The sequence below is a fragment of the Microcaecilia unicolor genome, chromosome 5, assembly GCF_901765095.1.
Source record: "Microcaecilia unicolor chromosome 5, aMicUni1.1, whole genome shotgun sequence".
In the NCBI taxonomy this organism is placed as follows: domain Eukaryota; kingdom Metazoa; phylum Chordata; class Amphibia; order Gymnophiona; family Siphonopidae; genus Microcaecilia; species Microcaecilia unicolor.
Genome location: NC_044035.1, coordinates 162720336 through 162744108, shown reverse-complemented (window position 1 = coordinate 162744108; position 23773 = coordinate 162720336). Strand labels below are relative to the sequence as shown.

The 23773-nt window shown below is 44.5% G+C and overlaps 1 protein-coding gene across 3 annotated transcripts in view; it reads left to right on the top strand.

The window, feature by feature from the left end:
• Positions 1–23773, top strand: part of COL13A1 (collagen type XIII alpha 1 chain) — a 1024165-nt gene that overhangs the window by 522968 nt on the left and 477424 nt on the right. For 2 of the 3 annotated variants that reach the window (XM_030203531.1, XM_030203529.1), the window contains exon 14: positions 14425–14451. In XM_030203531.1, the coding sequence (XP_030059391.1) occupies positions 14425–14451 (27 nt within the window). Of the gene's footprint in view, positions 1–14424; positions 14452–22390; positions 22448–23773 lie in introns of all 3 variants that reach the window. The other variant, XM_030203528.1, reaches the window with a different exon arrangement.

The following is a 23773-nucleotide window of genomic DNA, read 5'->3' as shown; positions in this document are numbered from 1 at the left end:
ACACTCAATAATCAGTGGCGGCCCTACCATTAGGCCACCTGAGGCAGGGGCCTCGGGCCGCACTCTTCTGATGTGGCATCACCCCCCCGCCCTTCCTTCCCAACCCCCTTCCTCGAACTTACCTTTTCTTTTTTTGTTTTTTAAAAGGCAGCAGCAGCAGTGATTCCCATAGGCTACCCTGCTATGATTTCCAGCCCCTTCTCTCTACTGCAGCCCGCCCCTCTCTGACATAACTTCCTGTTTCCTCAGAGGCGGGCCGTATTAGAGAGAAAGGGCCATGACCGATGGCAGGGCAGCCTATGGGGATCGCTGCCATTGCTGCTGACTTTTGAAAAACAAGAAAAGAAAAGATAAATTTGGGGAAGGGGGTTGAGGAAGGAAGGGGGAAGATGTTAGTTTGTGGCGGGTGCGGCGGAGGAGGAGCTGGGGCGGCAGCTCATTCCTTGCCTCAAGCAGCAGATTGTCTTGGGCCACCCCTGCTCATAATAAAAACACATTTACATAACGGGACATACATTCTGCTCTATACCATCACAAAGACCTATCGCTATTAGCCCTTAAAACGTTTGTAGAAAAAGATGTGTCTTCTAAAACATAACAAATAGGAATCAATCTCAAGGTCTCAGGCAACTTAATCCACAAAAGAGGCCCAGCAATTGAGAAAACTATATCTTTAGTAACAGCACAGCGCAAATCTTTCTAGCTTTCGCCGTCACCTTTTCTACGTGTTTAGCCACCTTAAGACCATCAAATACAATCACACCTAAGTCGCACAAAAGTTCTTCACCCAAGGGAACAGTTCAGTTTAGGAGGTGAAGAACTTTTGTGCAAAAAGGAGGAGCGGGACTTAGGTGTGATCATATGTGAGATGTTAAGGTAGCTAAACAAGTAGAAATGGTGATGGTGAAAGCTAGAAGGATGCTTGGGTACATAGGGAGAGGAATGGTCAGTAGGAAAAAGGAGATGATGATGCCCCTGTATAAGACTAGTGAGATCTCATTTAGAATATTGTGTACAGTTCTGGAGACCACACCTTCAAAAAGATATAAACATAATGGAATCGGTCCAGAGGGCAGCTACTAAAATGGTCAGTGGTCTTCATCATAAAGCATATGGGGACAAACTTAAATATCTCAATATGTGTACTTTGGAAGAAAGGTGGGAGCGGGGAGATATGATAGAGCTGTTTAAATGCCTATGTGGCATAAATGCACCGGAGGCGAGTCTCTTTCAATTGAATGAAAGCTCTGGAATGAGGAGGCATAAGATGAAAATGAAAGGAGACAGCCTCTGGAATAATCTGAAGAAATACTTCATCACTGATAGTTTGGTAAATTCATGGAATGGCCTCCTAGTGGAGGTGGTGGAGACAAAAACAGTATCTGAATTCAAGAGAGCTTGGGACAAGTACATAGGATCGCTAAGAGAAAGATAGAGAGAGTAGATGGCAAGAATGGGCAGACTGGACAGGCCATATGGTCTTTATCTGCCTTCATTCTATGTTTTATCAGAAAGATGAAGTGTCCCAAGTCCATGCTCCACCCATGTTAATGCCCCCATGCAGATGTTGCTAAGGGACTGAGGCGCACATTTTATAGAATAGTGTCTAGCACTTACGAACGTAACTGACACTTATTGGTGCCAATCACTCACATAAGTGCTGTTATTCTAGATGGTATGTCAAGCTTTTAATAAACATGAAAGTTGTTATTTAGGCACATCTTATAGAATTGCCTTTAAAATCTTTTGCACAGCAGGCTTTGCAAATACTAGTAAATTTACTTGAAATCAGTAATATATATGTATTAATTTTAATTCCATCAATAAATTAAACCCATCAAAAATGTCTGTGATGGCAAAATGAGAGTTAATGGTGAGCTGTTCTTTGTAGTTGGAGAATACAAGTCATCATACAGATGTAGATATGACTGTCTGGGTGTTAAGGAAGCCAATGAGGCAGGATAATATGAAAAAAATTTTGAAACACTAAAACAGATTTTAGTTTCTTGATGACATTACCATCTCCATTTGCGCCTTATTTGAGCCAGATTCTACTTTGTTGCTCTTTTTTTTTTTTTAAGATGGAATGGAGAAAAACTGTTCTTTGATCCTTGGCTGAGCAAAAGAATACATAGAAAGAGACAAGAAATGCTGTCTTATTCCACCAGTGACAGAAACGATGCACCCAATGACCTGAAATTAATCAAGATGTACACAGCCTTTTGGCATGTGAGTTGATTCATGAACTTTGTGAACAATTTTGCATCCTTCCTACTTTAAATAAATAAAGATAAGCCATATCCTTTAGCAAAAAGGGCATTTTATTTAAATAAGGATGTGTTTTGTCACATTCTTGGCATATGGGTTCCTGGGAGGAATCAGAATAACAGGTACAGAACATTGTGACAACAGAAGTTTTTTTCAAAAAATATGTTCTGTGGATAGGTACAATGAGAGAATGAATACTGTTTTGGGAGCAAATAGATGGAACTCAGAGTGTAAGTGCTGCCCCTTCTACTTTTGTGTCAAGGCTGTAGACAATTCAGTGATTCTGTGACTGCTGTCACCAAGACTTTCCCTGTGGGAATTTAACACTCAGGAAGACACAGAAATTCAGCGGCACTTATCTGGATAGTCCTGCTGAATACCTGAGCAGTAAAGGAAAAGAGGAGACTAGAGGGTCAACAAAAGTGAATAACAATTTATTAAACAAAAAATCTTAACAAGGCTCAAAATTCACCATGAAGCAAACATATGAGTGCAAAAAGGCTTTAGAGATGGACTCGGCACTGAGCCATGTTTTGGCGAAGGCCACCTGCTTCAGAAGTTGTGAATCTAAAGGCACTCAACTGATAGTATGCTCTATACAGAAGATGAGACTGCCACTGAAAAGTGGTTGGAAAGCAATGACCACAAACACACGCAATCTAAGCAACAAAGTTCATGATTTGCAAGCCCTGATGGTAGAGGCAGATTTAGATGTTGTTGCTATCACAGAGCCATGGTTGAATGACTCCAGTGAATGGGACATAAACATACCAGACTATAATCTATTTAGGAAGGATAGAGATGGTCAAAAAGTTGGAGGAGTAGCTCTGTATGTGAGAAACCAATCAAAGCGACTGAAACGCAGGGGGCCTGGCGAAAGGAAGATGCGATATGGATCACCTTGAAAAGAGAAGGCAGAAACTCTGTCTGCAAGGGTGTTGTCTACAGATCTGTGACACACTTGGAGCAGCTTGATAAAGATCTTGTTGTAAATTTCCAAAAGTTGGGAAAGCAAGGGGAAGTGTTGTTACTGGGAGATTTCAACCTTCCGGATGCAGACTGGAAAGTTCCATCTACAGTATTGGAAAGAAATAGAGAGAACATGGATGCCTTTCAAAGTGCTCTGCTGAGACAAATGATGACAACCCACGAGGAAAGGAGCAATGCTGGATCTGGTGCTCACAAATGGGGAAAGTGTGTCTAATGTCCGAGTGATGCCCACCTGGGCAGTAGAGATCATCAAATGGTTTGGTTTGATATAACAGCTAAAGTGGAGGGCAGTCAAAAGTCCTGGATTTCAAATAAGCTGACTTTAGTAAAATGGGAGCGTACCTGAAGAAATAGCTGATGGGATGGGAGGACATATGAGAAGTGGAAAGACAGTGGTCCAAACTGAAAGGAGATATAAAATTGGCTACTGACCTTTACGTGAAGAGAGTAAATAAAAGCAAAAAAAAAAAAAAAAGGAAACTGATATGGTTCTTCAAACAAGTGTTGGCGTTCATGAAGTACACAAAAACTCAAGAAGAGGAACACAGAAAAGAATACCAGATGAAATTGAAAGAAGCCAAGAGGGCTGTATGTCTGATGAAAGCACAGGCGGAAGAAACAAATCGCTAAAAGTGTAAGGTGGGGAGACAAGAATTTTTTCAGGTATATTAGTGAAAGGAGGAAGGCTAAAAATGGAATTGTGAAATTGAAAGATGCTGTGGAAAGTGATGAGGAAAAAGCGAACGTGCTAAACAAATACTTCTGTTCTGTGTTCACTGAAGAAAATCCTGGAGAAGGACCATGATCGGCTGGCAAAGATACATATGAGAATGGAGTGGATGTCGCACTGTTCACGGAAGAAAGTGTTTAAGAACAACTTGAAAATTTGAAGGTGGACAAAGTCAGGGGACTGGATGGGATCCATACTAGGATATTGAGGGAGCTTAGAGAGGTTCTGGCAAGTCATCTTAAAGATTGGGAAAGAGTGGATGTGGTCCCTCTTCACAAAAGTGGTGACAGAGAAGAAGTTGGAAACCTGCTGAAACTCTTCCATTACTTTTCCAATAACCAAAGAGTTGCTGAAGGAAAGGATAGTGAATTTCCTGGAATCCGAGGCAACATGGTTTTATCAAAAGTAAATCGTGCCAAATGAATCTAATTGAATTCTTTGACTAGGTGACCAGATAATTGGATCGAGGACGTGCACTAGATGTAATCTACTTGGATTTCAGCAAAGCCATTGACGCGGTTCTTCATAGGAGCTTCTTGAATAAACTTGACAAGCTGAAGTTAGGACCCAAAGTGGTGAACTGGATTAGAAACTGGTTGGCAGGCAGACGCTAGAGAGTGGTGGATAATGGAAATCATTTGGAGAAAGGAAAGATGAGTAACAGAGTGCCTCAAGGATTGGTGCTTAGGCCAGTTCTGTTCAATATATATGTGAGCAACATTGCCAAAGAGTTAAAAGGTAAGGTTTGCCTTTTTGCGGATGATACCAAGATTTGTAATAGAGTGTACACCCCGGAGGGAGTGGAAAACATAAAAAATGATCTGCAAAAGTTAGAAGAATGGTCCAATGACTGTCAGTGGAAGAGTAGCCTAATGGTTAGTGCACCAGACTTTGATCCTGGGGAACTGGGTTTGATTCCCACTCAGCTCCTTGTGACTGTGGGCAAGTTACTTAACCCTCCATTGCCCCAGGTACAAAATAAGTACCTGTATATATGTAAACCGCTAGTTGCAAAATACCACAAAAAGGCGGTATATCAAGTCCCATTTCCCCTTTCCCCTTCAGTTAAAATTTAATGCAAATAAGTGCAGAGTGATGCATTTAGGGAGTAGAAATCCAAGGGAGCCATATGTCCTAGGAGGTGAGCAACTGATATGCTAATATGTTTGTGAAAGCCTTTTTGGCTACATGAAGTCTTATCTGATTGACTCTTGTTTTCTTTTTCTGTATTTTGTTTTCTTTTCTTTTTTTGGTTATTTTCATTTTATTGATCATGATTTATCTTCATATTCTTAGCAATTGTTACATATTTAAGGCAATGTATGTAAAGGCGGCATATAAATGTAGTAAATAAATAAATATGCACAGTCAGGGAGAGGGACCTTGGGGTGATGGTGTCCGAGGATCTTAAAGTAACAAAACAGTGTGACAGGGGTGGCTGTAGCCAAAAGGATGCTAGGCTGCATCAAGACAGGCACAACCAGCAGAAGAAAGGAAGTGATGCCTCTGTACAAGTCACTGAAGAGGCTCCACTTGGAGTATTGTGTTCAGTTTTGGAGGCCATATCTTGCTAAGGATGTCAAAAAACTAGAAGCGGTCCAGAGGAAAGCGACATAAATGGTATGGACATATTGAGAAGAGACTAGAAGATCTGACTATATGTATACCCTAAAGGAAAGAAGGGACGAGAAGATATGATGCAGACGTTTAAATACACGAAGAGTATTAATATAGAAACAAATCTTTTCCAGAGAAGAGGAAACGATAAAACTAGAGGACATGAATTGAGGTTGTGGGGTGGTAGACTTGGGAGTAATGTCAGGAAATTCTTTTTCAGAGAGGGTGGTTAATGCCTGGAATGCCCTCCCGAGGGAAGTGGTACAGACAAAAATGGTTACAGAATTCAAAATGGCATGGGATAAACATAAAGGATCTCTAATTAGAAAATGAATGGTTTAACTAAACCTAAACTTAAATGGCTGCATGTGTGTGGATGTGTTGAGTGACAGATGGCTGTGATGAACTAGGGCCGGTGTTGGGCAGAATTCTTTTATGGTAATCTAGTTTAGGATAGGCTGGAAAGGGCTTCAACAGCAACTTCAGTGGCTGGAACCTGAGGACAGTGCTGGGCAGACTTTTACGGTATGTGTCCCGCAAATGACGAAACAGATAGGCTGGAGTGGGCTTCAACAGTAACTCCAGGAGTTGGAACGTAAGGACAGGGCCGGGCAGACTTCTATGGTCTATGTCCCAGAAATGCCAAAAAAAGACCATGATGAAGTATTTTAATCAAATTCATTGTTGATTTAATGATGAATTGATAATGAGTGTGACAGTTGGGCAGATTGGATGAACCATTCATGTCCTTATCTGCCGTAACTTACTATGGTACTGTGTTACTAACAGGCTTATTTTCGAAAGAGAAGGGCGTCCATCTTCCAACTCAAATCGAGAGATGGGCATCCTTCTCTCAGGGTTGCCCAGATTGGCATAATTGAAAGCCGATTTTGGGCATCCTCAACTGCTTTCCGTCGTGAGGACAACCAAAGTTCACGGGGGTGTGTCGGCACCGTAGTGAAGACGGGACTGGGGCGTGATTAAGAGATGGGCGTCCTCGGCCGATAATGGAAAAAAAAAGGGCATCCCTGACGAGCACTTGGGCGACTTTACTTGGTCCATTTTTTCTTGCGACCAAGCCTCAAAAAGGTGCCCGAACTGACCAGATGACCACCGGAGGGTATCAGGGATGACCTCCCCTTACTCCCCCAGTGGTCACCAACCCCCTCCCAAACTGAAAAATAAACTTAAAATTTTTTTTGCCAGCCTCAAATGTCATACCCAGCTCCATGACAGCAGTATGCAGGTCCCTTGAGCAATTTTAGTGGGTGCAGTGCACTTCAGGCACGCGGACCCAGGCCCATCCCCCCCCTACCTGTTACACTTGTGGTGGTAAATGTGAGCCCTTCAAAACCCACTGTACCCACATGTAGGTGCCCCCTTCACCCCTTAGGGCTATGGTAGTGATGTACATTTGTGGGGAGTGGGTTTGGGGGGGCGGGTTGGGGGGCTCAGCACCCAAGGTAAGGGAGCTATGCACCTGGGAGCAATTTGTGAAGTCCACTGCAGTGTCTCCTAGGGTGCCCAGTTGGTGTCCTGGCATGTGAGGGGGACCAGTGCACTACGAATTCTGGCTCCTCCCACGACCAAAGGGCTTGGATCTGGTCATTTTTGAGATGGGTATCCTTGGTTTCTATTATGGCTGAAAACCAGGGACGACCATCTCTAAGGTCGACCATCTCAACATTTAGGTCAACCATCTCTAAGGTCGACCTAAATGTTGAGATTTGGGCGTTCCCAACCGTATTATCGAAACGAAAGATGGACGCCCATCTTGTTTCAATAACACGGGTTTCCCTGCCCCTTCGCGGGGCCATCCTGCGAGGACGCCCTCATGAAAACTTGGGCGCCCTGTTCGATTATGTCCCTCCATGTCATAGCCTCAAAATGCATTCAGTGCTGAAAGTAAGCAAAGTTCTCTATGGAGCGAAGATCTGAAGTTCAGCAACGAAAAGAGACACCACACATGCTCACTCATTATAAAAGAAAAAGTAGTGGCAGCCTCATTTTCAAAACGACATTCTGAATGTATTTTGAGGCTACTGAGCACACTATTAGTTGAGTGCCTTTAAATTCATGACTCCTGAAGTAGGCAGCCTTCGCTGCCATGTGGCTCCATATCAAGTCCATCTTTAAAACCTTTTTGCACTTATATGTTTGCCTCATGATGAATTTTGAGCCTTGTTAAGGCTTTTTCTTTAATAAATAGTGTTTTGTTGACCCTCTGCTGTCCTCTTGTCCTTTATTGTGAGAACACCATTGGTGCACCTTTACTTTTTATGTTCTGTAGTTGCATATGTAGAGGTTTCCCTCCTTTCCTTTTTTGAATATCTGAGCAGACCATTGTGGTACTATCCGGATAGTCTCATCACCCAAAAAGATATCCATATAATTATCATATTCGTGGTGTAATGTTCTTTTAAGGATGAAAAGCCTCAATTAATGATAGGACACTCCTTTGTTGATCACTCATTCAACCTAAGGGAGTTCCATCCATTCATCATAGGCTCAAAAACCTCCTTGATTCTAAACATAAGGTCCCCCAAAAACTTTCAGTTCTGCTTTCTGCTAGTGTTATGAGGTTCACTTATCTTTCAAGCTGTTCAGTCTCTTATCACCATCTACGGCCCATAAGATAAGAGACTGAACAGCTGGAGGCTTTTCCTCCTTAAAAGAACATTACACCACGAGTATGATAGTTATATAGATAGCTTTTTGGGTGATGAGATAATGTGATATTCTATTAGCTCTGGATTGGTGCTTAGATTTACACTATCCGGATAGTGCCAGGGCAGTCCGGGGGTAGAGTTGAGGCGGTTGCTGAAGTTATCTAAGCACTGGTGGCATTCAGTGTTGGTGCCCAGATAAATGACAGTCTTAGCTTGCCCAGATAACTATCTAGGTATGCTACTGAATATCGCCAGTACCTGGATAACTTCCGGAAGCTGCAAATGCCTGGATATTCAGTGTCGATACCCAGACATGGGCAGTGCTGGACCTTCAAGCACAAATCAGCCCACAGCAGTTAGCGTTTCTGAAAATGCTGACCACCACCAGCTGAATATCAGAGGAAAGGTTCATTAAATAGACCATAAAAGAATCCCCTGCCTTGTGCCCATCTGATCTCACTCAGAATCCTTCCTTACTCAAAGCAGAAGCTTAATTTAAATTAGTGCTTGGCCATCAGCCTTCAAAGACTGCAGAAAATAGTCACATCTAATTCCTTGGCAGAAGACCAGGAAAGTCTGTTACTGGTGCAAAACCTGGGAGTGAAAGTCAGTACCAGGTGTCTTATACTCTAATCTGACTGGGACCTGACAATAATGATTGCAGCAATAAATACAGGATTCTAGCAGACATATATGGTGGCAACATAGCCGCAAGGAACCAGGGGCCATTATGGAATAAGATCAAACAGGATGTCTTGAATCTTATCCTATAATCTTCATTTTGATCTCACTCTGCCATTGTTACTTTGTCACTATAAGTCCACATTCAATCCCCGTCCTCCCCATGTCCCCAGTGCAATCTCTCAGTCCCCCCTGTTCCTCTCCCTCTAGTTCCTGAGCCCTTATTTTCCCCAGGACCCCCCCCCCCCCAATCTGAGTTCTGCTGTCCTATGTCCCTTAGTCTCTGTTCTACCCTGGTCCCTCAGTTCCCATTCTCCCAAGTTCTCACTTCAGAACCCATCATGTGAGTCCTACAGCCTTCCCTGCACCCTCATCCCCATTCAATCTCCTAAAATCCAATCTCCCTCCCTCACTCAATCCCTGACCCCTATAGTTTTTTCTCTTTCGTCTCTCCTTATACCTCCAACCTAATTATTTTCCTGGGTCTCCAATGGCCTCCCATCCCTGAATTTCTGCTTTTCCAAGACTCCATTTAACCTGTCAGCCCCAGCTCTCCCCCAGTTCCTTAGTCTCTATTATTTTTCCCCCAACCCAATCTCTGAGTTCCCAGTTTTTCACCTAGATCCAAATCCTGAATCTTCACACTAAAACTCATCCCAATCCCTGTGTCTACTTTCAGATAGGTTTCTGGCTTAATTTCCTTGTAATGTTCCCTGACCTATCCCTGCCCTGTTCCAGTGGAACCTACTAGCAGCACCCAGTTGCCCTCTATTCAGAAGTCTTGTCTATATTGACATCCTCTCCTCCCGTATCTTGAGCTATAATTATTCTATTTAGTTAACAATTTACCTCTTATGCTTTTTTTTTTGTACTGTATAATACATGAGTGTTTAACTTAGGCCTCCTTCGCTTAGATACGCAGTCACAATAGCAGTATATCAAATAAAGTTGAACTATAAAATGTCATTTTTCTTTTTCGGCACAGCATGGGTTAACTGCTACACTCTGAATATTCTGAATGTGCTTCTCAGAATATAGCTTACATCCCAATGAAAGGATCAAAGTCTTTAAGACCTGACAATGTAAGAGCTTACAGAGCAGATTTGACACAGTGCAGAAAGCTGGTCTTAACAACCAGTGAGATCCGATGTTCAAAAGAAAGCATGTGATTGAAGCAGCAGCCAGGATCTTCATGGAGTCTCTTAATCTAATTGGCAGTCGCTGAAGGTTTGGATAAAGAGCACATTTTTTGAATTGCCTGTAAACTAGATTGCCAATGTTTTTGTAGGGTTCAATTTCAATTTTTGATCATTAATCCCCCAAGGGACAGCATCCCAGACAAGCATTCAAGGGAGAGAGATCTGGGGCATGAAGATCTGTACAGTGTGTTATTTGAATGTCATCCATGAAATAGTAGCCATTTTACCATATGATTGTATTAGAGTACCCAGGAGACTAAGGTAAAGGTTAAATAATACCAGAATAAGCATCGAATACTGTGGCAGTAATTCCAAGTTTGGCGTGCCCCGAAAACCCACAGTAGAAAATAATTTTCTTCCGTGGAGGGCGTTCCCAGCTGTAATCGGCACTTGGAGTGCGCTGGGACCAGAGCTTGAGAGACAGAAGGGAAGGCCGAAGGCACGCCGAGCAAAGAACACGCGAACACGCTTTTCGCTGCTGACGCCGCCTTAACCCGGAGGTACACCTTTTAAATTTCGGAGGAGGGGGGGACCTGGTGCTGGGAAGGAGGGAGCGCAGGCGGGTGGCCTGGTGCTTCCTTGGTTGGTGGGAGGGAGCGAGGGCGGGCGGCCTGGTACTTGGTTGGTGGGAGGGAGGGAGGCAGGCCTGGTGCTCAGAGGGAGGGAGGCAGGCCTGGTGCTGGGTGGGAGGGAGGCCTGATGCTGGGTGCCGCTGGGTGGGAGGGAGGGCTGGTGCTTGGTGGGAGGGAGAGCAGGCTGGGAGGGAGGGCAGGGGGGAGAGGAGGGGGTGGCTGGACATGGGTGGCTGGAGGGGAGAGGAGGGTGGCTGGACATTTGTGGCTGGAGGGGAGAGGAGGGTTGCTGGACATGGATGGAGGGCAAGAAATGAAGGAGGAAAGTAAAGAAATAAATGGAAAGGAAGCCCTGGAAACGGAGTTAAGAGAACAGATAGAGAGCAGCAGAATCAGAGACTAGGACCAATATGGATAGAAAAACAAAATCACCAGACAACAAAGGTAGAAAAAATCATTTTATTTTCATTTTAGTGTTTGGATTATGTCCAATTTGAGAACTTACATCTGCCATCTTATTTTGCACTGGGTATACTGGAGCTGTAACAGCTTACAGAAATGATTTATAATGAAAAAAAATCATGTTATTTTTTCTCCTATACTAGTATAATATTTTCAATGATGTCTGTTTATATGTGCCATGGCTGGTGTAAGGGGTGTGGCTATCATAGGGGTGGAGTCATGTGGTGACCACGCCCATAATGAGTACCGGCACTTTGCGATAGATAATTAGATTTTGGGTTGCTGTTTGGGCACGCGGTCTCTGAAAGGTTCGCCGTCACTGCACTAGCTGATTAATGCTTCTATGCCCGTTCTCCACCCATGCCACACCCTGTTTAAAAAGTTTTTTTTAAATATGTAATGCATGAGTTAACTGAAAACATGTGAGCTAAATCCAAATGCATGTCCCTTCCCTTTTTCACGCATGCTGTTTTGTTTTAACACATGTTAACACGGAATAAAGACAAGTAAATCAAAACCGAAACATACAAAAATGAAATGCAATAAACAATAAAAGGATATTTTTTCCTCTAAACACCTCAGTTGAGAAGTGCTCAACTCATTCTTCTGGACAGTGACAATGACGCTGATTACTTTTTGGTTGCAGATGGGGGTGGTACAGAAGGCAGCGTTGTTGGCGGCTTGTCCCTCTTTAAGCCCTATACATGCTTATTGGGGATAAGGAGTGGGCAGGAGGCAATGGCATCCAGCTCTTGTCTTCTGCCCCTTGCAAGCTATGGGGGCAATTGTGTAACAAGGTCCCTCCATTTAGGCACCCCAATTCTGCACAGGGAGTGCCTGTTCTATAATGGCATCTGGGGGCCTGATTCCAGAGAGCTTCTAAAAATATATATTGAGAGCAAATTGTTGAATTCCTCCTGGTGGAATGAACAGCTGGCCTTATTAGAACATGAATGAGATCAGCTGCTGTGATTGAGAAGCAGGTAATGCACCCTGTAATTCACACCTGAAACAACTGGCTTCAGATCTCGGGCTTTGACACGTACTGGGCATCTTTATTCTGAGCTGAATGTCTTTTGTCTTATTGTGGGCTATTTAATAGTAAATATGACAACCTGTGGAAAAAGGTGACTAAAGTCACCAGAAACAAAAAATAAGGTTTTATTGAATTCTGTTAGAGCAAACAAGTTGTAATACAAACAGTCCAAACCCCATCCTTTTAGGTGAAACAGTAAAAAGCTACAGAAGTTCATGTAACTTTTCACACTTCCTATGGACCCATGAAATGAAAAATGAGCCATTCTCAACATTTGGGATCTGAAACTTTAGTCACAAATAACAGACGGTCACAAATAATTAATTTTGATATAGTTTCTCTTATAAGGTGGCGATGCCCAGTTTACCAGCTTGTGTGAGATCAGTGTACAGATTTTTTCAGTGGAATTTGTTTCTTTTGAATTTGAGTTTGTTAACTAACTCAGCTGAGTTAAAGAAGTGCCTTTAGGCCTATCTGCTTCAGCTTGCTTATCTAAATGGAATAGGGATAGGCCTAATGGTAACCCTGGGGTATTATTTAGCCTTCTGCAGTAAGTGGCTTGCAAGCCACTTTCAGCCACAGGCTGATTGAACCCGCATATTCAGTGCCGGGACATGGGTGGCTCCTGGTATTGATTATCCAGGTATGTCTGCTAAAGGGCTGGTGCTAGACATTCAGGGGTCCAGGGCAGAAACTGGGTAGGGGGCCCATTTGCTGACCTTCAGCCTATGCCTCCTTCAGCTTGAGGCAGGTTTGGGGCCCTCTTTTATATAGGGGTCCAAGGTTATTGCCCTGTTTGCCACCCTCTAACGTCAGCCCTTGTTTGCTGACCCGGAAGTTAACCAGGCACTGGCCAATATTCAGACTGGTTCCCGGTTAACTGAGAGGCCCTTTTACAGAGCAGCGATAAGTCCAGTGCGGGCTTACTGCTCGCTCTTCCGGGACTACCGCCGGCCCAGTGCGGCTGTCAGCGGTAGTCCCACCCTGAGCGTGCGCCGTTTCTGGGGGGAAAAGAAAATCCCCAGAAATGGCTTGTATGGCAATAACCCGGCGGTAATCAGGCATCGCTGCACACTGCCCAGTTACCGCTGGGTTAGCACAGAAGCCCTTATTGTCATCCCAATGGGTAGTGGTAAGGGCTCCCCTCCATATGGCCATGTGGTAAGAGTTATCTCACCGCATGGCCATTTTTTTTGGGGGGGGGGGGGGGGCTTTTATCGGCTGTGGAAAAAGGGCTCTGGCGTGCAGGAGAGACAGCCCCCACCACTAGTGCTGGGCCCTTTTTTCCCACAGCTTGTTAAAAGGACTCCTCAGTGCATAAATTTTGGACAGATATTTTGCTGTCTTAACTTTGTGCGGTGGTTACTTAGCTGATTAGTGGACAGAATATTGCTGCTAACTGGCTAAGCTGGCATTCCATCCTAATTTCACCCCCAGTCTGCCCCTAATCCAGCCAGTTAGGAGATGGCCGATTAGCTGAGATAGTCAGTGTCACTAACCAGTTAAATCCTGCTGAATATCAGCAACTAGCTCGCTCAGCAGGGCTTAACTGGGCTGGAGCTTCTCCTGTCTTTTTAAACCCTTTTGAATATTGCCCACTCTGTTTTATAGATGGACTTCTGTGTAGTTGGGTGTTCTTTTGATGAATGTGCTGTAGATATAATGTTTGCAGTAGCCACCAAAATTATTATAGTAGTTACAATGCTAGTAGTTTACTGACTGTGAAGTCTGTGTTAGGTTTTAAAATCGTATGATTTATGTCATATTGTGTTATTTTATCTTATGGAATAGCAGGCTATAAAGTTTTATTCATTTATTGTTATTATACAAGTGACATTTATATAGTTAATGGAGAAAAAGGGATGCAATAAAATCATTCATATCTAATAGAGAAGTAGAAGTGAGGAATAAAATAGATTGGATTCAGGGAGACCAACTTGCCCAAGTCCATTATTAGATTCGGAGTACTCGGGTATTCTGAGTGGTAATTTTCCCCCACTGGAGTTGAACATATGACTATGAATGTTTTATTTATGACGCTATTGCACTGTTGTCAAATGAAAAGAAAGCTACAGGTGGAATACTGTAGCATGCCATGCAGGTACTGAAGATGAAATGCCCACAGTAGGGAGGATGTTCGTGTTAAGTTTTAGGTTGTGGTGCATGCTTTAAACATTCATTCTTCATTTTTGTATTCCAGGGTCATTGTGGGGATTACACGCACAGGGTAAGCAGTCTTTTCTGTTATCCTCATGGTTTCCTGAGCCTTAATCCAGCTGTCTGTTTAAACAGCTTGTAATTTATTTACTTAACGTTTTTATTGGAAATATGAAACATCTTATTCATGGGTTGCCCCATCCTCCTCCACCTCCCGCTTCCAAAATATCCAGATGCAACTAATTCAGTCTTGAGTAGGAGCTGTAAGTTAATGGAAGGAACCTCTGTGACTGTTTTATTAGAACTTTCAAAATTCTTTCAGGGGCAGAAAAGAATAAGGAGTAGAAGATATGAAGAAAAAAAATTTTAAACATGAGATTTATGTTTCACCCAGATAGAATTAGAATGAGGGCTTCTTATTTAGTTATAACCAATAAATACTAGGAAGAAAAAATATTTATTGCATAAACACTGAAAAATCACCACGTCCCTTTCCTTGTGTGTTTTGGATCCTCTCCTCTGTTTCTGGGCCTTTCCCCTCTGAAAACTCCTCAGCTGCACAAATGTGTGAAGTTCATTCAGTTGGAAAAGGTAACCAACAATTATACCAATACTGCAAAACTACTGAAATACCTCAAAGACCCTTTAATTAGCTGGAAAACAAATTCTTAAATTCACAGGACTCAACATTCAGGCACTGAGCCGAGATATTCAATGCTGTGCTATTTCCGATGACTGACACTGAACATCCAGTTTATTTTTGGCCAGTTCAAGCTTAACCAGCCAAGCTGATATTTAGCAGATAGCCGGTTATATCTCATGATATAATTGGCTAGTGGCTAACCACAAATTTTCAGCAGGTCGTGGCCGGCCATGTTCCGTGGAATATTTGCCGACAGCCGGTTATGGGGCATTTAACCAGCCAGGTGTTGATCCTGGCCAGTTGAATGCTTTTGAATATTGGGGGGATGATAAACACCTAAAAATAGAAGCCCAATAACATGCTTTAGCATTGGCATAAGTAATTTGCTAGCAAGTCTTTTTGCCATCCTAACTTTATCCGTGCAGCAGTTAGCAAACTGAATATTGCTGCTAACCAGGTAAATCCTGGCTCCACACGGGCTCTGTCCCTGGATCCCCCCTCCCACAAACACTACCCAGATAGTGCTGCAGCTGACTACCTAGATATTCAGTGGCACTATCCAGGTAAGTGCCACTAAAAATACGGGTTAGCCCCAGTAGCTTTGAGTTAATCGGACAGAAACCTCTTGTCTACTTCAAATTATACAGGAATCAGCTGCAAAGTTTTAGAAGGGAATTACAGTGATCATGTCACTCCAATGCTTATTGAATTGCACTGGCTGCTGATAAAGGCGAGAATACATTTTAAATTGTTGACTTGTGTTTTTAAATTTTATATGGTTCAGCTCCAGAGTATCTTCAAGATATAATTTCTGTTTATTCTCTTGTTAGGGTGTTACGTTCTGCTCAAGAAGTTAGATTACGTATTCCAACAAAAGTAGTTTGTCGAAAAGCAGCTACTAGGCAGAGAACTTTGACTGGTAGGGGTCCAGCATCTTGGAACAAACTTCTGCACCTCCTTTTACCGCAGCAGGTAAAAGGCAGGTCTTTCTTTTTTAAAAAGAAATGGCCATGCAGCAAGTGAAGCCGCATGCCCATTTTGGGGGTGGGGGGAGCACTTACCCATTGAGGTGGCGGTAAGGGCTCCTGTGCTAACCCGGCGGTAACTGGTCAGGATGCGGCACTGCCCGATTACCGCCAGATATGCGCAAGCGCTACAAAAATAAAAAAAATTTGTAGCGCCAGAAATGGTGTGCACTGGGGGTGGGAACTACCACTAGGTTGTTTTGGTAGCCTGGCGGTATTTCAGTTTTAGAAGACCCCCCCCCCCCCCCAGATTAGATTAGATATTCTCCCCTAAAAGTTTTGGGGCCAATATTCAGCCTAGAGCGGTGAGCAGTTTTTAAGTCGCTGACAGCCTTGGGCTGAATGATAGCCTGGATATTCAGTGCCTGGCCATGTCCAGGCTCTAGCATTGAATATCTGGATCAGTGTGGCCATTTGAAAGGTGCACTTATATGGCCAATAATGAGGCAGTAACTGCTTACCTGAATGGGCAAAGTCAGGATACCCTTTTACCCAGTCCAGCTTGCCCAGTTTGATATGCAGTCACCAGCACTGAATTTCACCAGTGCCCTCATTTCTCCAGGCTCTGCCCCAATTCCACCAGCCTTGGCTCTCCCGAACAGAACCACGATGGTCTTCGCCAGCACTTCCTTGTTAAACGCCGCTAAATATTTGTGTACGGCCCACTGAGTGTGACTTAACTGTTTAAATTGTTTTGAGTATTGACCCCTTTATTTTTAATATAAAAACAGAACATGATCATATAAAAGGGGTTTCATACTCCATGGTGTACATGACTGGATTTGGGGGAAAATGACCTTGCCTAGATTCTGACAAGCTCAGTTTTGATCTTCGTACTCTATACAGTGCCTAGAGCATATGCCAGTGCCCTCTATGCCCTGCCATGTGCAACTGCATATCAATATCTACAATTAGCACTTGTCATTTTATGGGAAGGGCAAAAGGTCGCGTCTCGGTTGGGAGCAAAAACTTCTGTGGTACTGTTCCAACTTGGAATGATAGCCCAGCCTCCACTCTGTCACACACAGAACACAGTCCCCCAACAAACATAACTGCTCTCGCTCAACCTTCATCATTAAGGCCTGTTGCTCTCTAGCTCTCTTTCCCTGCCTCTAACATACAGCGTGGAGATGGTAGAAGAAATAACATTTGGCTGTAGGGGATTATGGAGATATAACTGGCCTAGGTATAAACAGCATGACAAAAACTGAAACTCTATAGCTTAGTAAATCCAGTTGAAATATGTTGGACGTACATCATGTGAAGAAATAAGGGAACTGAGATTTAGAGCGATGCTAGTGTCAGACCTGTGAGTTCTTCTACCAAGTAGAGCGCTGCTGAGCCCAGTACTCGGACCAGATTCTGCTTGGCAGCTGGACAACCCCGGGTTTCACCTGTGCTGATCACCGTTCCCCAGAGGTTGAGCCCCTAGATGCGGGCTGCCTGCAGGACTTACGAGACGGAGCTGGAAGCGGGGTGGTGAACATATCGGCCAGGCAGGCAGCAGGCAAGAGAGTGATCTAGGTACAGGCAAAGTCAATAGGCAGGCAGCAGGCAGGGGAGTAATCCAGAAACAGGCAATGTCAACAGGCAAGCAGCAGGCAGAGGAGTAATCCAGGTACAGGCAATGTCAATAGGCAAACAACAGGCAAGAGAGCAATCCAAGCACAGGTAAAGTCAGTAGGCAGGCAGCAGGTCAAGAGAGTAATCCAGGTACAGGCAAAGTCAGTAGGCAAGCAGCAGGCAAGAGAGTAATCCAGGCACAGGTAAAGTCAATAGGCAGGCAGCAGGCAAGAGAGTAATTCAGGTACAGGCAAAGTCAGCAATGAGGGCCAAAGTAGAGAAGAAGCAAACTACTGAGCAAGTAACACCTACCAAAGTAGAAGCGGAAGCATGGAGTCCAGGAAGAGCTCAGCTGACAAAGTGCTGGCGTCTGACATCAGCAGAAACCATCAGGGAGAAGGAGCACAACCATAGGACAAGAGCAGGGGAAGGAGGAACAAGAAGACCAATAGGAGAGAAGCAAGGGAAGCCAGGCAGAGGGAGAGCAGACACAGGTGGGTGGAAGCAAAGCAATTAAGGAGCCTGCAACCACCACTCTCTGAACAAACCCAGAGAAGAACTACACACACATGGCTCAGTGCAGTGCCAGTCAAGTGTACGTGTCGACGGGACCCCGCGCAGCCCGAGGACGCCGCTTGTGTTGAAGTAGGGGACATGACAGCTAGATATACATAATCTTAAGAGCATCCAGTGTGGGCAGTGGCGTAGCAGGGGGAGCTGCCACCCGGGGTGGGGCAGTTCACCATTGCAACCTCCCCCCGGGTGCAGCACGATGACACCCCCCTCCCCCCCGACCAGCTCCCGCACCCTACCTTTAAAAAGAATATCGGGAGGCGAGGCGCAGCGCCTCGCGCCTGCCCTGCACGTAAATGAAATGTGGACCGTCGGGCCTTCTCTCGCTCTGTCTGTCCCGCCCTTGCGGAAATAGGAAGTTGCGTCAGCGGAGGGCGGGACAGATAGAGCGAGGGAAGACCCGACGGTCCACATTTCTTTTACGTGCAGGCTCGCCTCGCCTCCCGATATTCTTTGTAAAGGTAGGGTGTGGGAGCTGGTCGGGGGGGGGGGGTGTCAATTCGCCGAGGTGGGGGAGCTGGCAGGGAGCACCCCCCCTGAGCTGACACCCGGGGTGGACCCTCCCCCCCCCCCCTTGCTACGCCACTGAGTGTGGGGTTTTGGTTTTGTTTTGGAGAAATCTCTAGACAACTGCCTAACATCTCTGACAGGAGAGGAAGGTCCAGGACTGGACAACATGACAATGCACAAAGAGAATAGTTCTGGCAGACAGGATCTGGAGATTTTTCTTTTTTTGGGGAGGGTGGGGGGTGGGTGGGAAGGAGATAAATTACTTACCTTTAAGCTTCTCTGTAATAACAGAAGGGTCAGACACCTTTACTTAGCCAAGCAGCTTCACTGGAATGTTGCAGTATGTTTAGAAAAAGAAGGAAAATAAATTCATACTCCTTCAGTAGGCCATCCATGCCCAGGCTCCAATTCAGCCTTTGACTGCGGCTTATCTTGTACTGTTGAAGGTAAAAATAAATAGTAATAATAATATGCATGATAGAGTTTTGCATGCTTGCTACTTCTATTGTATGCAAATCTCTGATTCTTATTCATCAGAGGTATCCTGAAAACCTGAACTGTTTGTAGATGGCCCTCAAAGACTGGGAATGAAAATCAAGGGTCTTGGGCTGAATATATTTGTTTGATCATGGGGATATTGGTGTGTGTGACTAGTGAAGGACTGAGTATAATTTTGTACTATCAGCTGACAAGATCAGGAGAGGCCATTGTTAGAATCTGTAAGGCATACAAGACCCCATTCAAGTCAGCTTTTCCCTAGAACTCCACAATGATCCTGTTAGGAGGAAGCCTGCATTTCAGAGTCACTTTTCAAAACAAAGGTGGCAGTTCTATAAAGCTGCACCAAAATATAGGTGCCACAACAGGGTATGTGTAGCGCCAGTTCTATCTCACCATTATAGAATTCTTGCACAAAGTAGCCTTGGTCTGCTGATTTCTAGTTGTCACCGCTTATGCCATGCCAACGGTAGGCATAAGTTACCATGCTTAATTGTGCTTTAGAGTGCATTCAACGCATAGTATTCTATAAGTTGTGCACATAGGTGCCCGGTATCAGAGGCTTAGCCTCCCCAACCGAAGGATCGATGTCGTCAGTAGTTTCACGCGACGATGCCCACGTCCACATGACCCAGTTCCACCCGCCCAGGCTCGCCACTCGGCCCAGCCGCAGCCAGGATCTGTTTTGGACCAACGACAACGTCACGATGCGACCACACGTGACACGCCCATCCCAGTTGTCGAGTTCCGCCCCCCCCCCCCCCCCCCCGGGGCTCACCACTGGCGGTCCTGTGCCTCTGCAGTGCTTCTTCGCCTCGCCCTCAGGCAGCCAGTCAGGAGTCACGGTCAGCCTTCCCTACTACGAGCGCTCGCTCCCGTCCCTCCGCATAGGCAGGAACGCGCGGGAGGGGCCTCACATAGGGAAGAACAAGACGAGAGACAGCGCATTGGATTTGGAGAGAAGAGACAGAGGTAGGTGCTGACTGAGTTGACTGAACCATAGCCAGAGTTTATTTAGTTCCTTCAATCAGTTCCCAGGCTGTGTGTAATCCCAATTGTCTTTTTTCAAACCTGTGACTCTGGGCAAGTCACTTAACCCTCCATTGCCCAATATGTAAGCCGCATTGAGCCTGCCATGAGTGGGAAAGCGCGGGGTACAAATGTAACAAAAAAAAAAGAAAGGAAGCCCTGGAAACGGAGTTAAGAGGACAGATAGCAGCAGAATCGGATACTGGGCAAGCATGATCAGAAAAACAGTCACCAGACAACAAAGGTAGAAAAGATCATTTTATTTTCATTATAGTGTTTGGAATATGTCCACTTTGAGAATTAGGTGGTCAACATTAAAAGTTCATATTTATTTACTTATTTATGGCATTTTATCCCACATTAAATATGAATTAGGGTGTTTTGTGGCTCAACATGAGAATTGTGATATTATGATCCCTTGTTTCATATTGTTGACGGTCTGCATTTTCCGTATAGGTGGTATATTGGTGTATTAGGTTCTGCCCAGTGTAATATTTATGGTACAGTAAGGTTCTGAGTGTGTTTTTGCACAAAGTTGTGCATAGTGTTTTGCAGTTGAGTGATTGTGGTTAGTATATGCTTTGAGCAACCACTTTATTCTTTGACATATGATACATATCTAATATCTACATTTAATAAAAGGTATTAATTGTGACTTTTATTTTTTTTTTTTCTGTGTGTTATCAGACAATTATGGATTTAAGCTCCACCCCTGGCCCCACCCCTAACCCCGCCCCCTTTAGCCTACCCAAACTGTTGGGCCACCGACCGCCTATGGTTGTGCACACCACTAGGCAGAACGCCCATGACACGCCCATGCGCTGCCCACAGGTACGGCCTACTTGCAGTTGCACGCTAACCTCTGAATTATATATATGATGCCCCGATTTGGGCATGCTGCTGAGATGCATGCCCATATTAATTAACTAACGTGTAATAATTAGAGATTAGCAACCAATTATTGACATTAATTGGCACCAGTTTGGATTTTTATATGCATCTGGATGCTTGCTATTCTAGAACGCCAGCTGGAGGCATATTTTCAAAGCACTTTGGGAGGCTAAGTTCCATAGGTTTCTATGGAACTTTGGGAGGCTAAGTGCTTTGAAAATGAGCCTCCCAGGTGTCCAAATCCCATAGCGTGCAACTCAAAAGGGGACATGGCCTTGGGAAGGGCACAGGTGTGTCAGGGGCATTCCAAAAAGTTGCACATGCTACTGAATAATGGGTCAGCATGCCCAACTTGGGTGCCAGAATTTACACCAGGTTTCAGCAAACATAAATCTGGCACCCAAAGTTAGGGTGTGAGAATTGGCGCTCAGCACGATTCTATAAAGGGTTCAAGACCTTTATAGCAGGGGCGGCCCAAAGCAATCTGCTGCCCGAGGCAGGGATGAGATGCCACCTGCCCTCACGCCGGGTCTGTCATCTCCCCCTTCTCTCCTCAACCCTCTTGCACGCATTTACCTTATTTTTTTTTCCAAAAGGTGGCAGCAGCAGCAATTCCCATAGGCTGCCATGCTGCTGGCACCAGCCGCTTCGCTACTGGGTCCTGCCTCTGAGGAAACAGGAAGTTATGTCAATAGGTGGGCCCGCAGTGGGAGAAGAGGCCGGTGCTGGCAGCAGGGCAGCCTTTGAGAATTGTTGCCGCCTTTTGGAAAAGAAACAAATAAAGGATTGAGAGGGAAGGGGAGAGTGCTGCTCCTGGAGCACGCAGCCTCAGGTGGCTTAATGGTATGGCCACCACTGCTTTATAGAATTGTGCTTGGGACCGATCTTTTGGAGCACCATTTATAGAATCTGGCCCTAAGTGACATGTGCACCATGCTTACAAACTAGTGCCTAGGGCTTAGCTACATATTTTTCAATTAAGGGTGCCAATCCTGTGCACAAGTACTACTGCTACTATTCTGTAAACATTGGTGCCTAATTGGGGCCTTAATTTAGGCACTCTTCACAGAATTAAATGTTTAACTTATTCTATGGTGAGCATTGCTTTCCTTGATGACGAAATGTAATTGTATTTCATTGTAACATACAGGACAGCAGACTAATTCATGATTGTGTTAAACTGAGAGCCATCTGTAGCTCAATAATCAGTAAACTGCAAAGTGTTCTGCGGCATACCTCACTCAGCTATTTGTCCATGTGTCTCACTGTCCCAATAGGACCACTTGGGCATCACCTATGCAGCCCTGCGCTCCAATCAGATCATAACATTGAAGGTTTGTGGGTCATTGTTTTACTGAATCCAGTCCTGCTGCAAACAGTGAGGGGTAGGAACCCCGATATTGCTTGATCTTCTTGAAATCTTGTTATCCTGGTAGAGGGAATGGGGTTCGAAAGCAGAACAGGAGAAATTCAACTTCTGCGCTGTTTCTTTTCCAAAGCTTTGTTTTCTGACATTTTGATGTAAAAAAAAAATTGTGCTGCGACAGAATTTGGAAAATTCAAGTTCACATGTGACAACTTTCAAATGTGGCCAAATGTGAGATAGAAGATATCCAGTACCATTTACTGGTGAAAAGGGGGGGTTTTGTAGGAGTTGTATTCTTTACTTATTCTTGGCCATGCAATATTCATGTTTTATACAAATATGCATTATAGAGACAGTACGCTTTATCATTGCTAAGAGTCTCTTCTTTACCAGATAATACCTTTATGGTTGTCTTATCAACTATATTTTGTTGATAGATGGGAGACTAAGGATCCATGGATGATGTGAATAGTCTTTCCTTAATCAGTGATCAACACTGGTGAACATAGGTTTTCTGAAAGGTTATGAAGTGACAAATCAAGAAATTAAAGGCTTCCCTTTATCCACAGAATAGATCCTCTATCCAAACCCAGTTCGTTAGTACCAATGATGATGCCACTTTTCATGATGTGTACATGGAACTGTTCTACCAACTCATTGCACATTGGTCACCAAGGGGTCCTTTTACTAAGGTGCGCCGAAAAATGGCCTGCACTGTTGGAGACACGTGTATTGGATGTGCACGGTTCCATTTTTCAGCGTGCCTGCAAAAAAGGCCTTTTTTTTCTGACTGAAAATGGACTTGTGGCAAAATAAAAATTGACACACGTCCATTTTGGGCCTGAGACCTTACTACCACCCATTGTCTTAGCGGTAAGGTCTCACGCATTAACCGAGTGGTAATCATCTACATGCGTACAATGCCAATTACCTCCCGGTTAGCACCGCGTGCTGGAAAATTTTCCGGCACACGTAGTGGACACATGTAAAAAATGAAATTACTGCCGGGCTACGTGGTAGCCGGGCAGTAGGTTCCAAATTGGCACACGGGCACCTACGCGGCTTAGTAAAAGGCCCCCCAAATGAGTTTTACATCCTAGTCAATTTCAGCCACTACAGATCTCAGCTGAATGGCCTCTCTAGAGGCCCTTTGTTCCTGTGCCAACCCACTTCTTCCAAAGGCGAGTAACTGCTCTGCCCTCACCTCAGCTAGCTTCATCATCCATATCTCCCTCAGCCACGCCTGACTCGGTGGCACATTGGAGAGGAGCATTGCCTCACCCAGATTTCAATT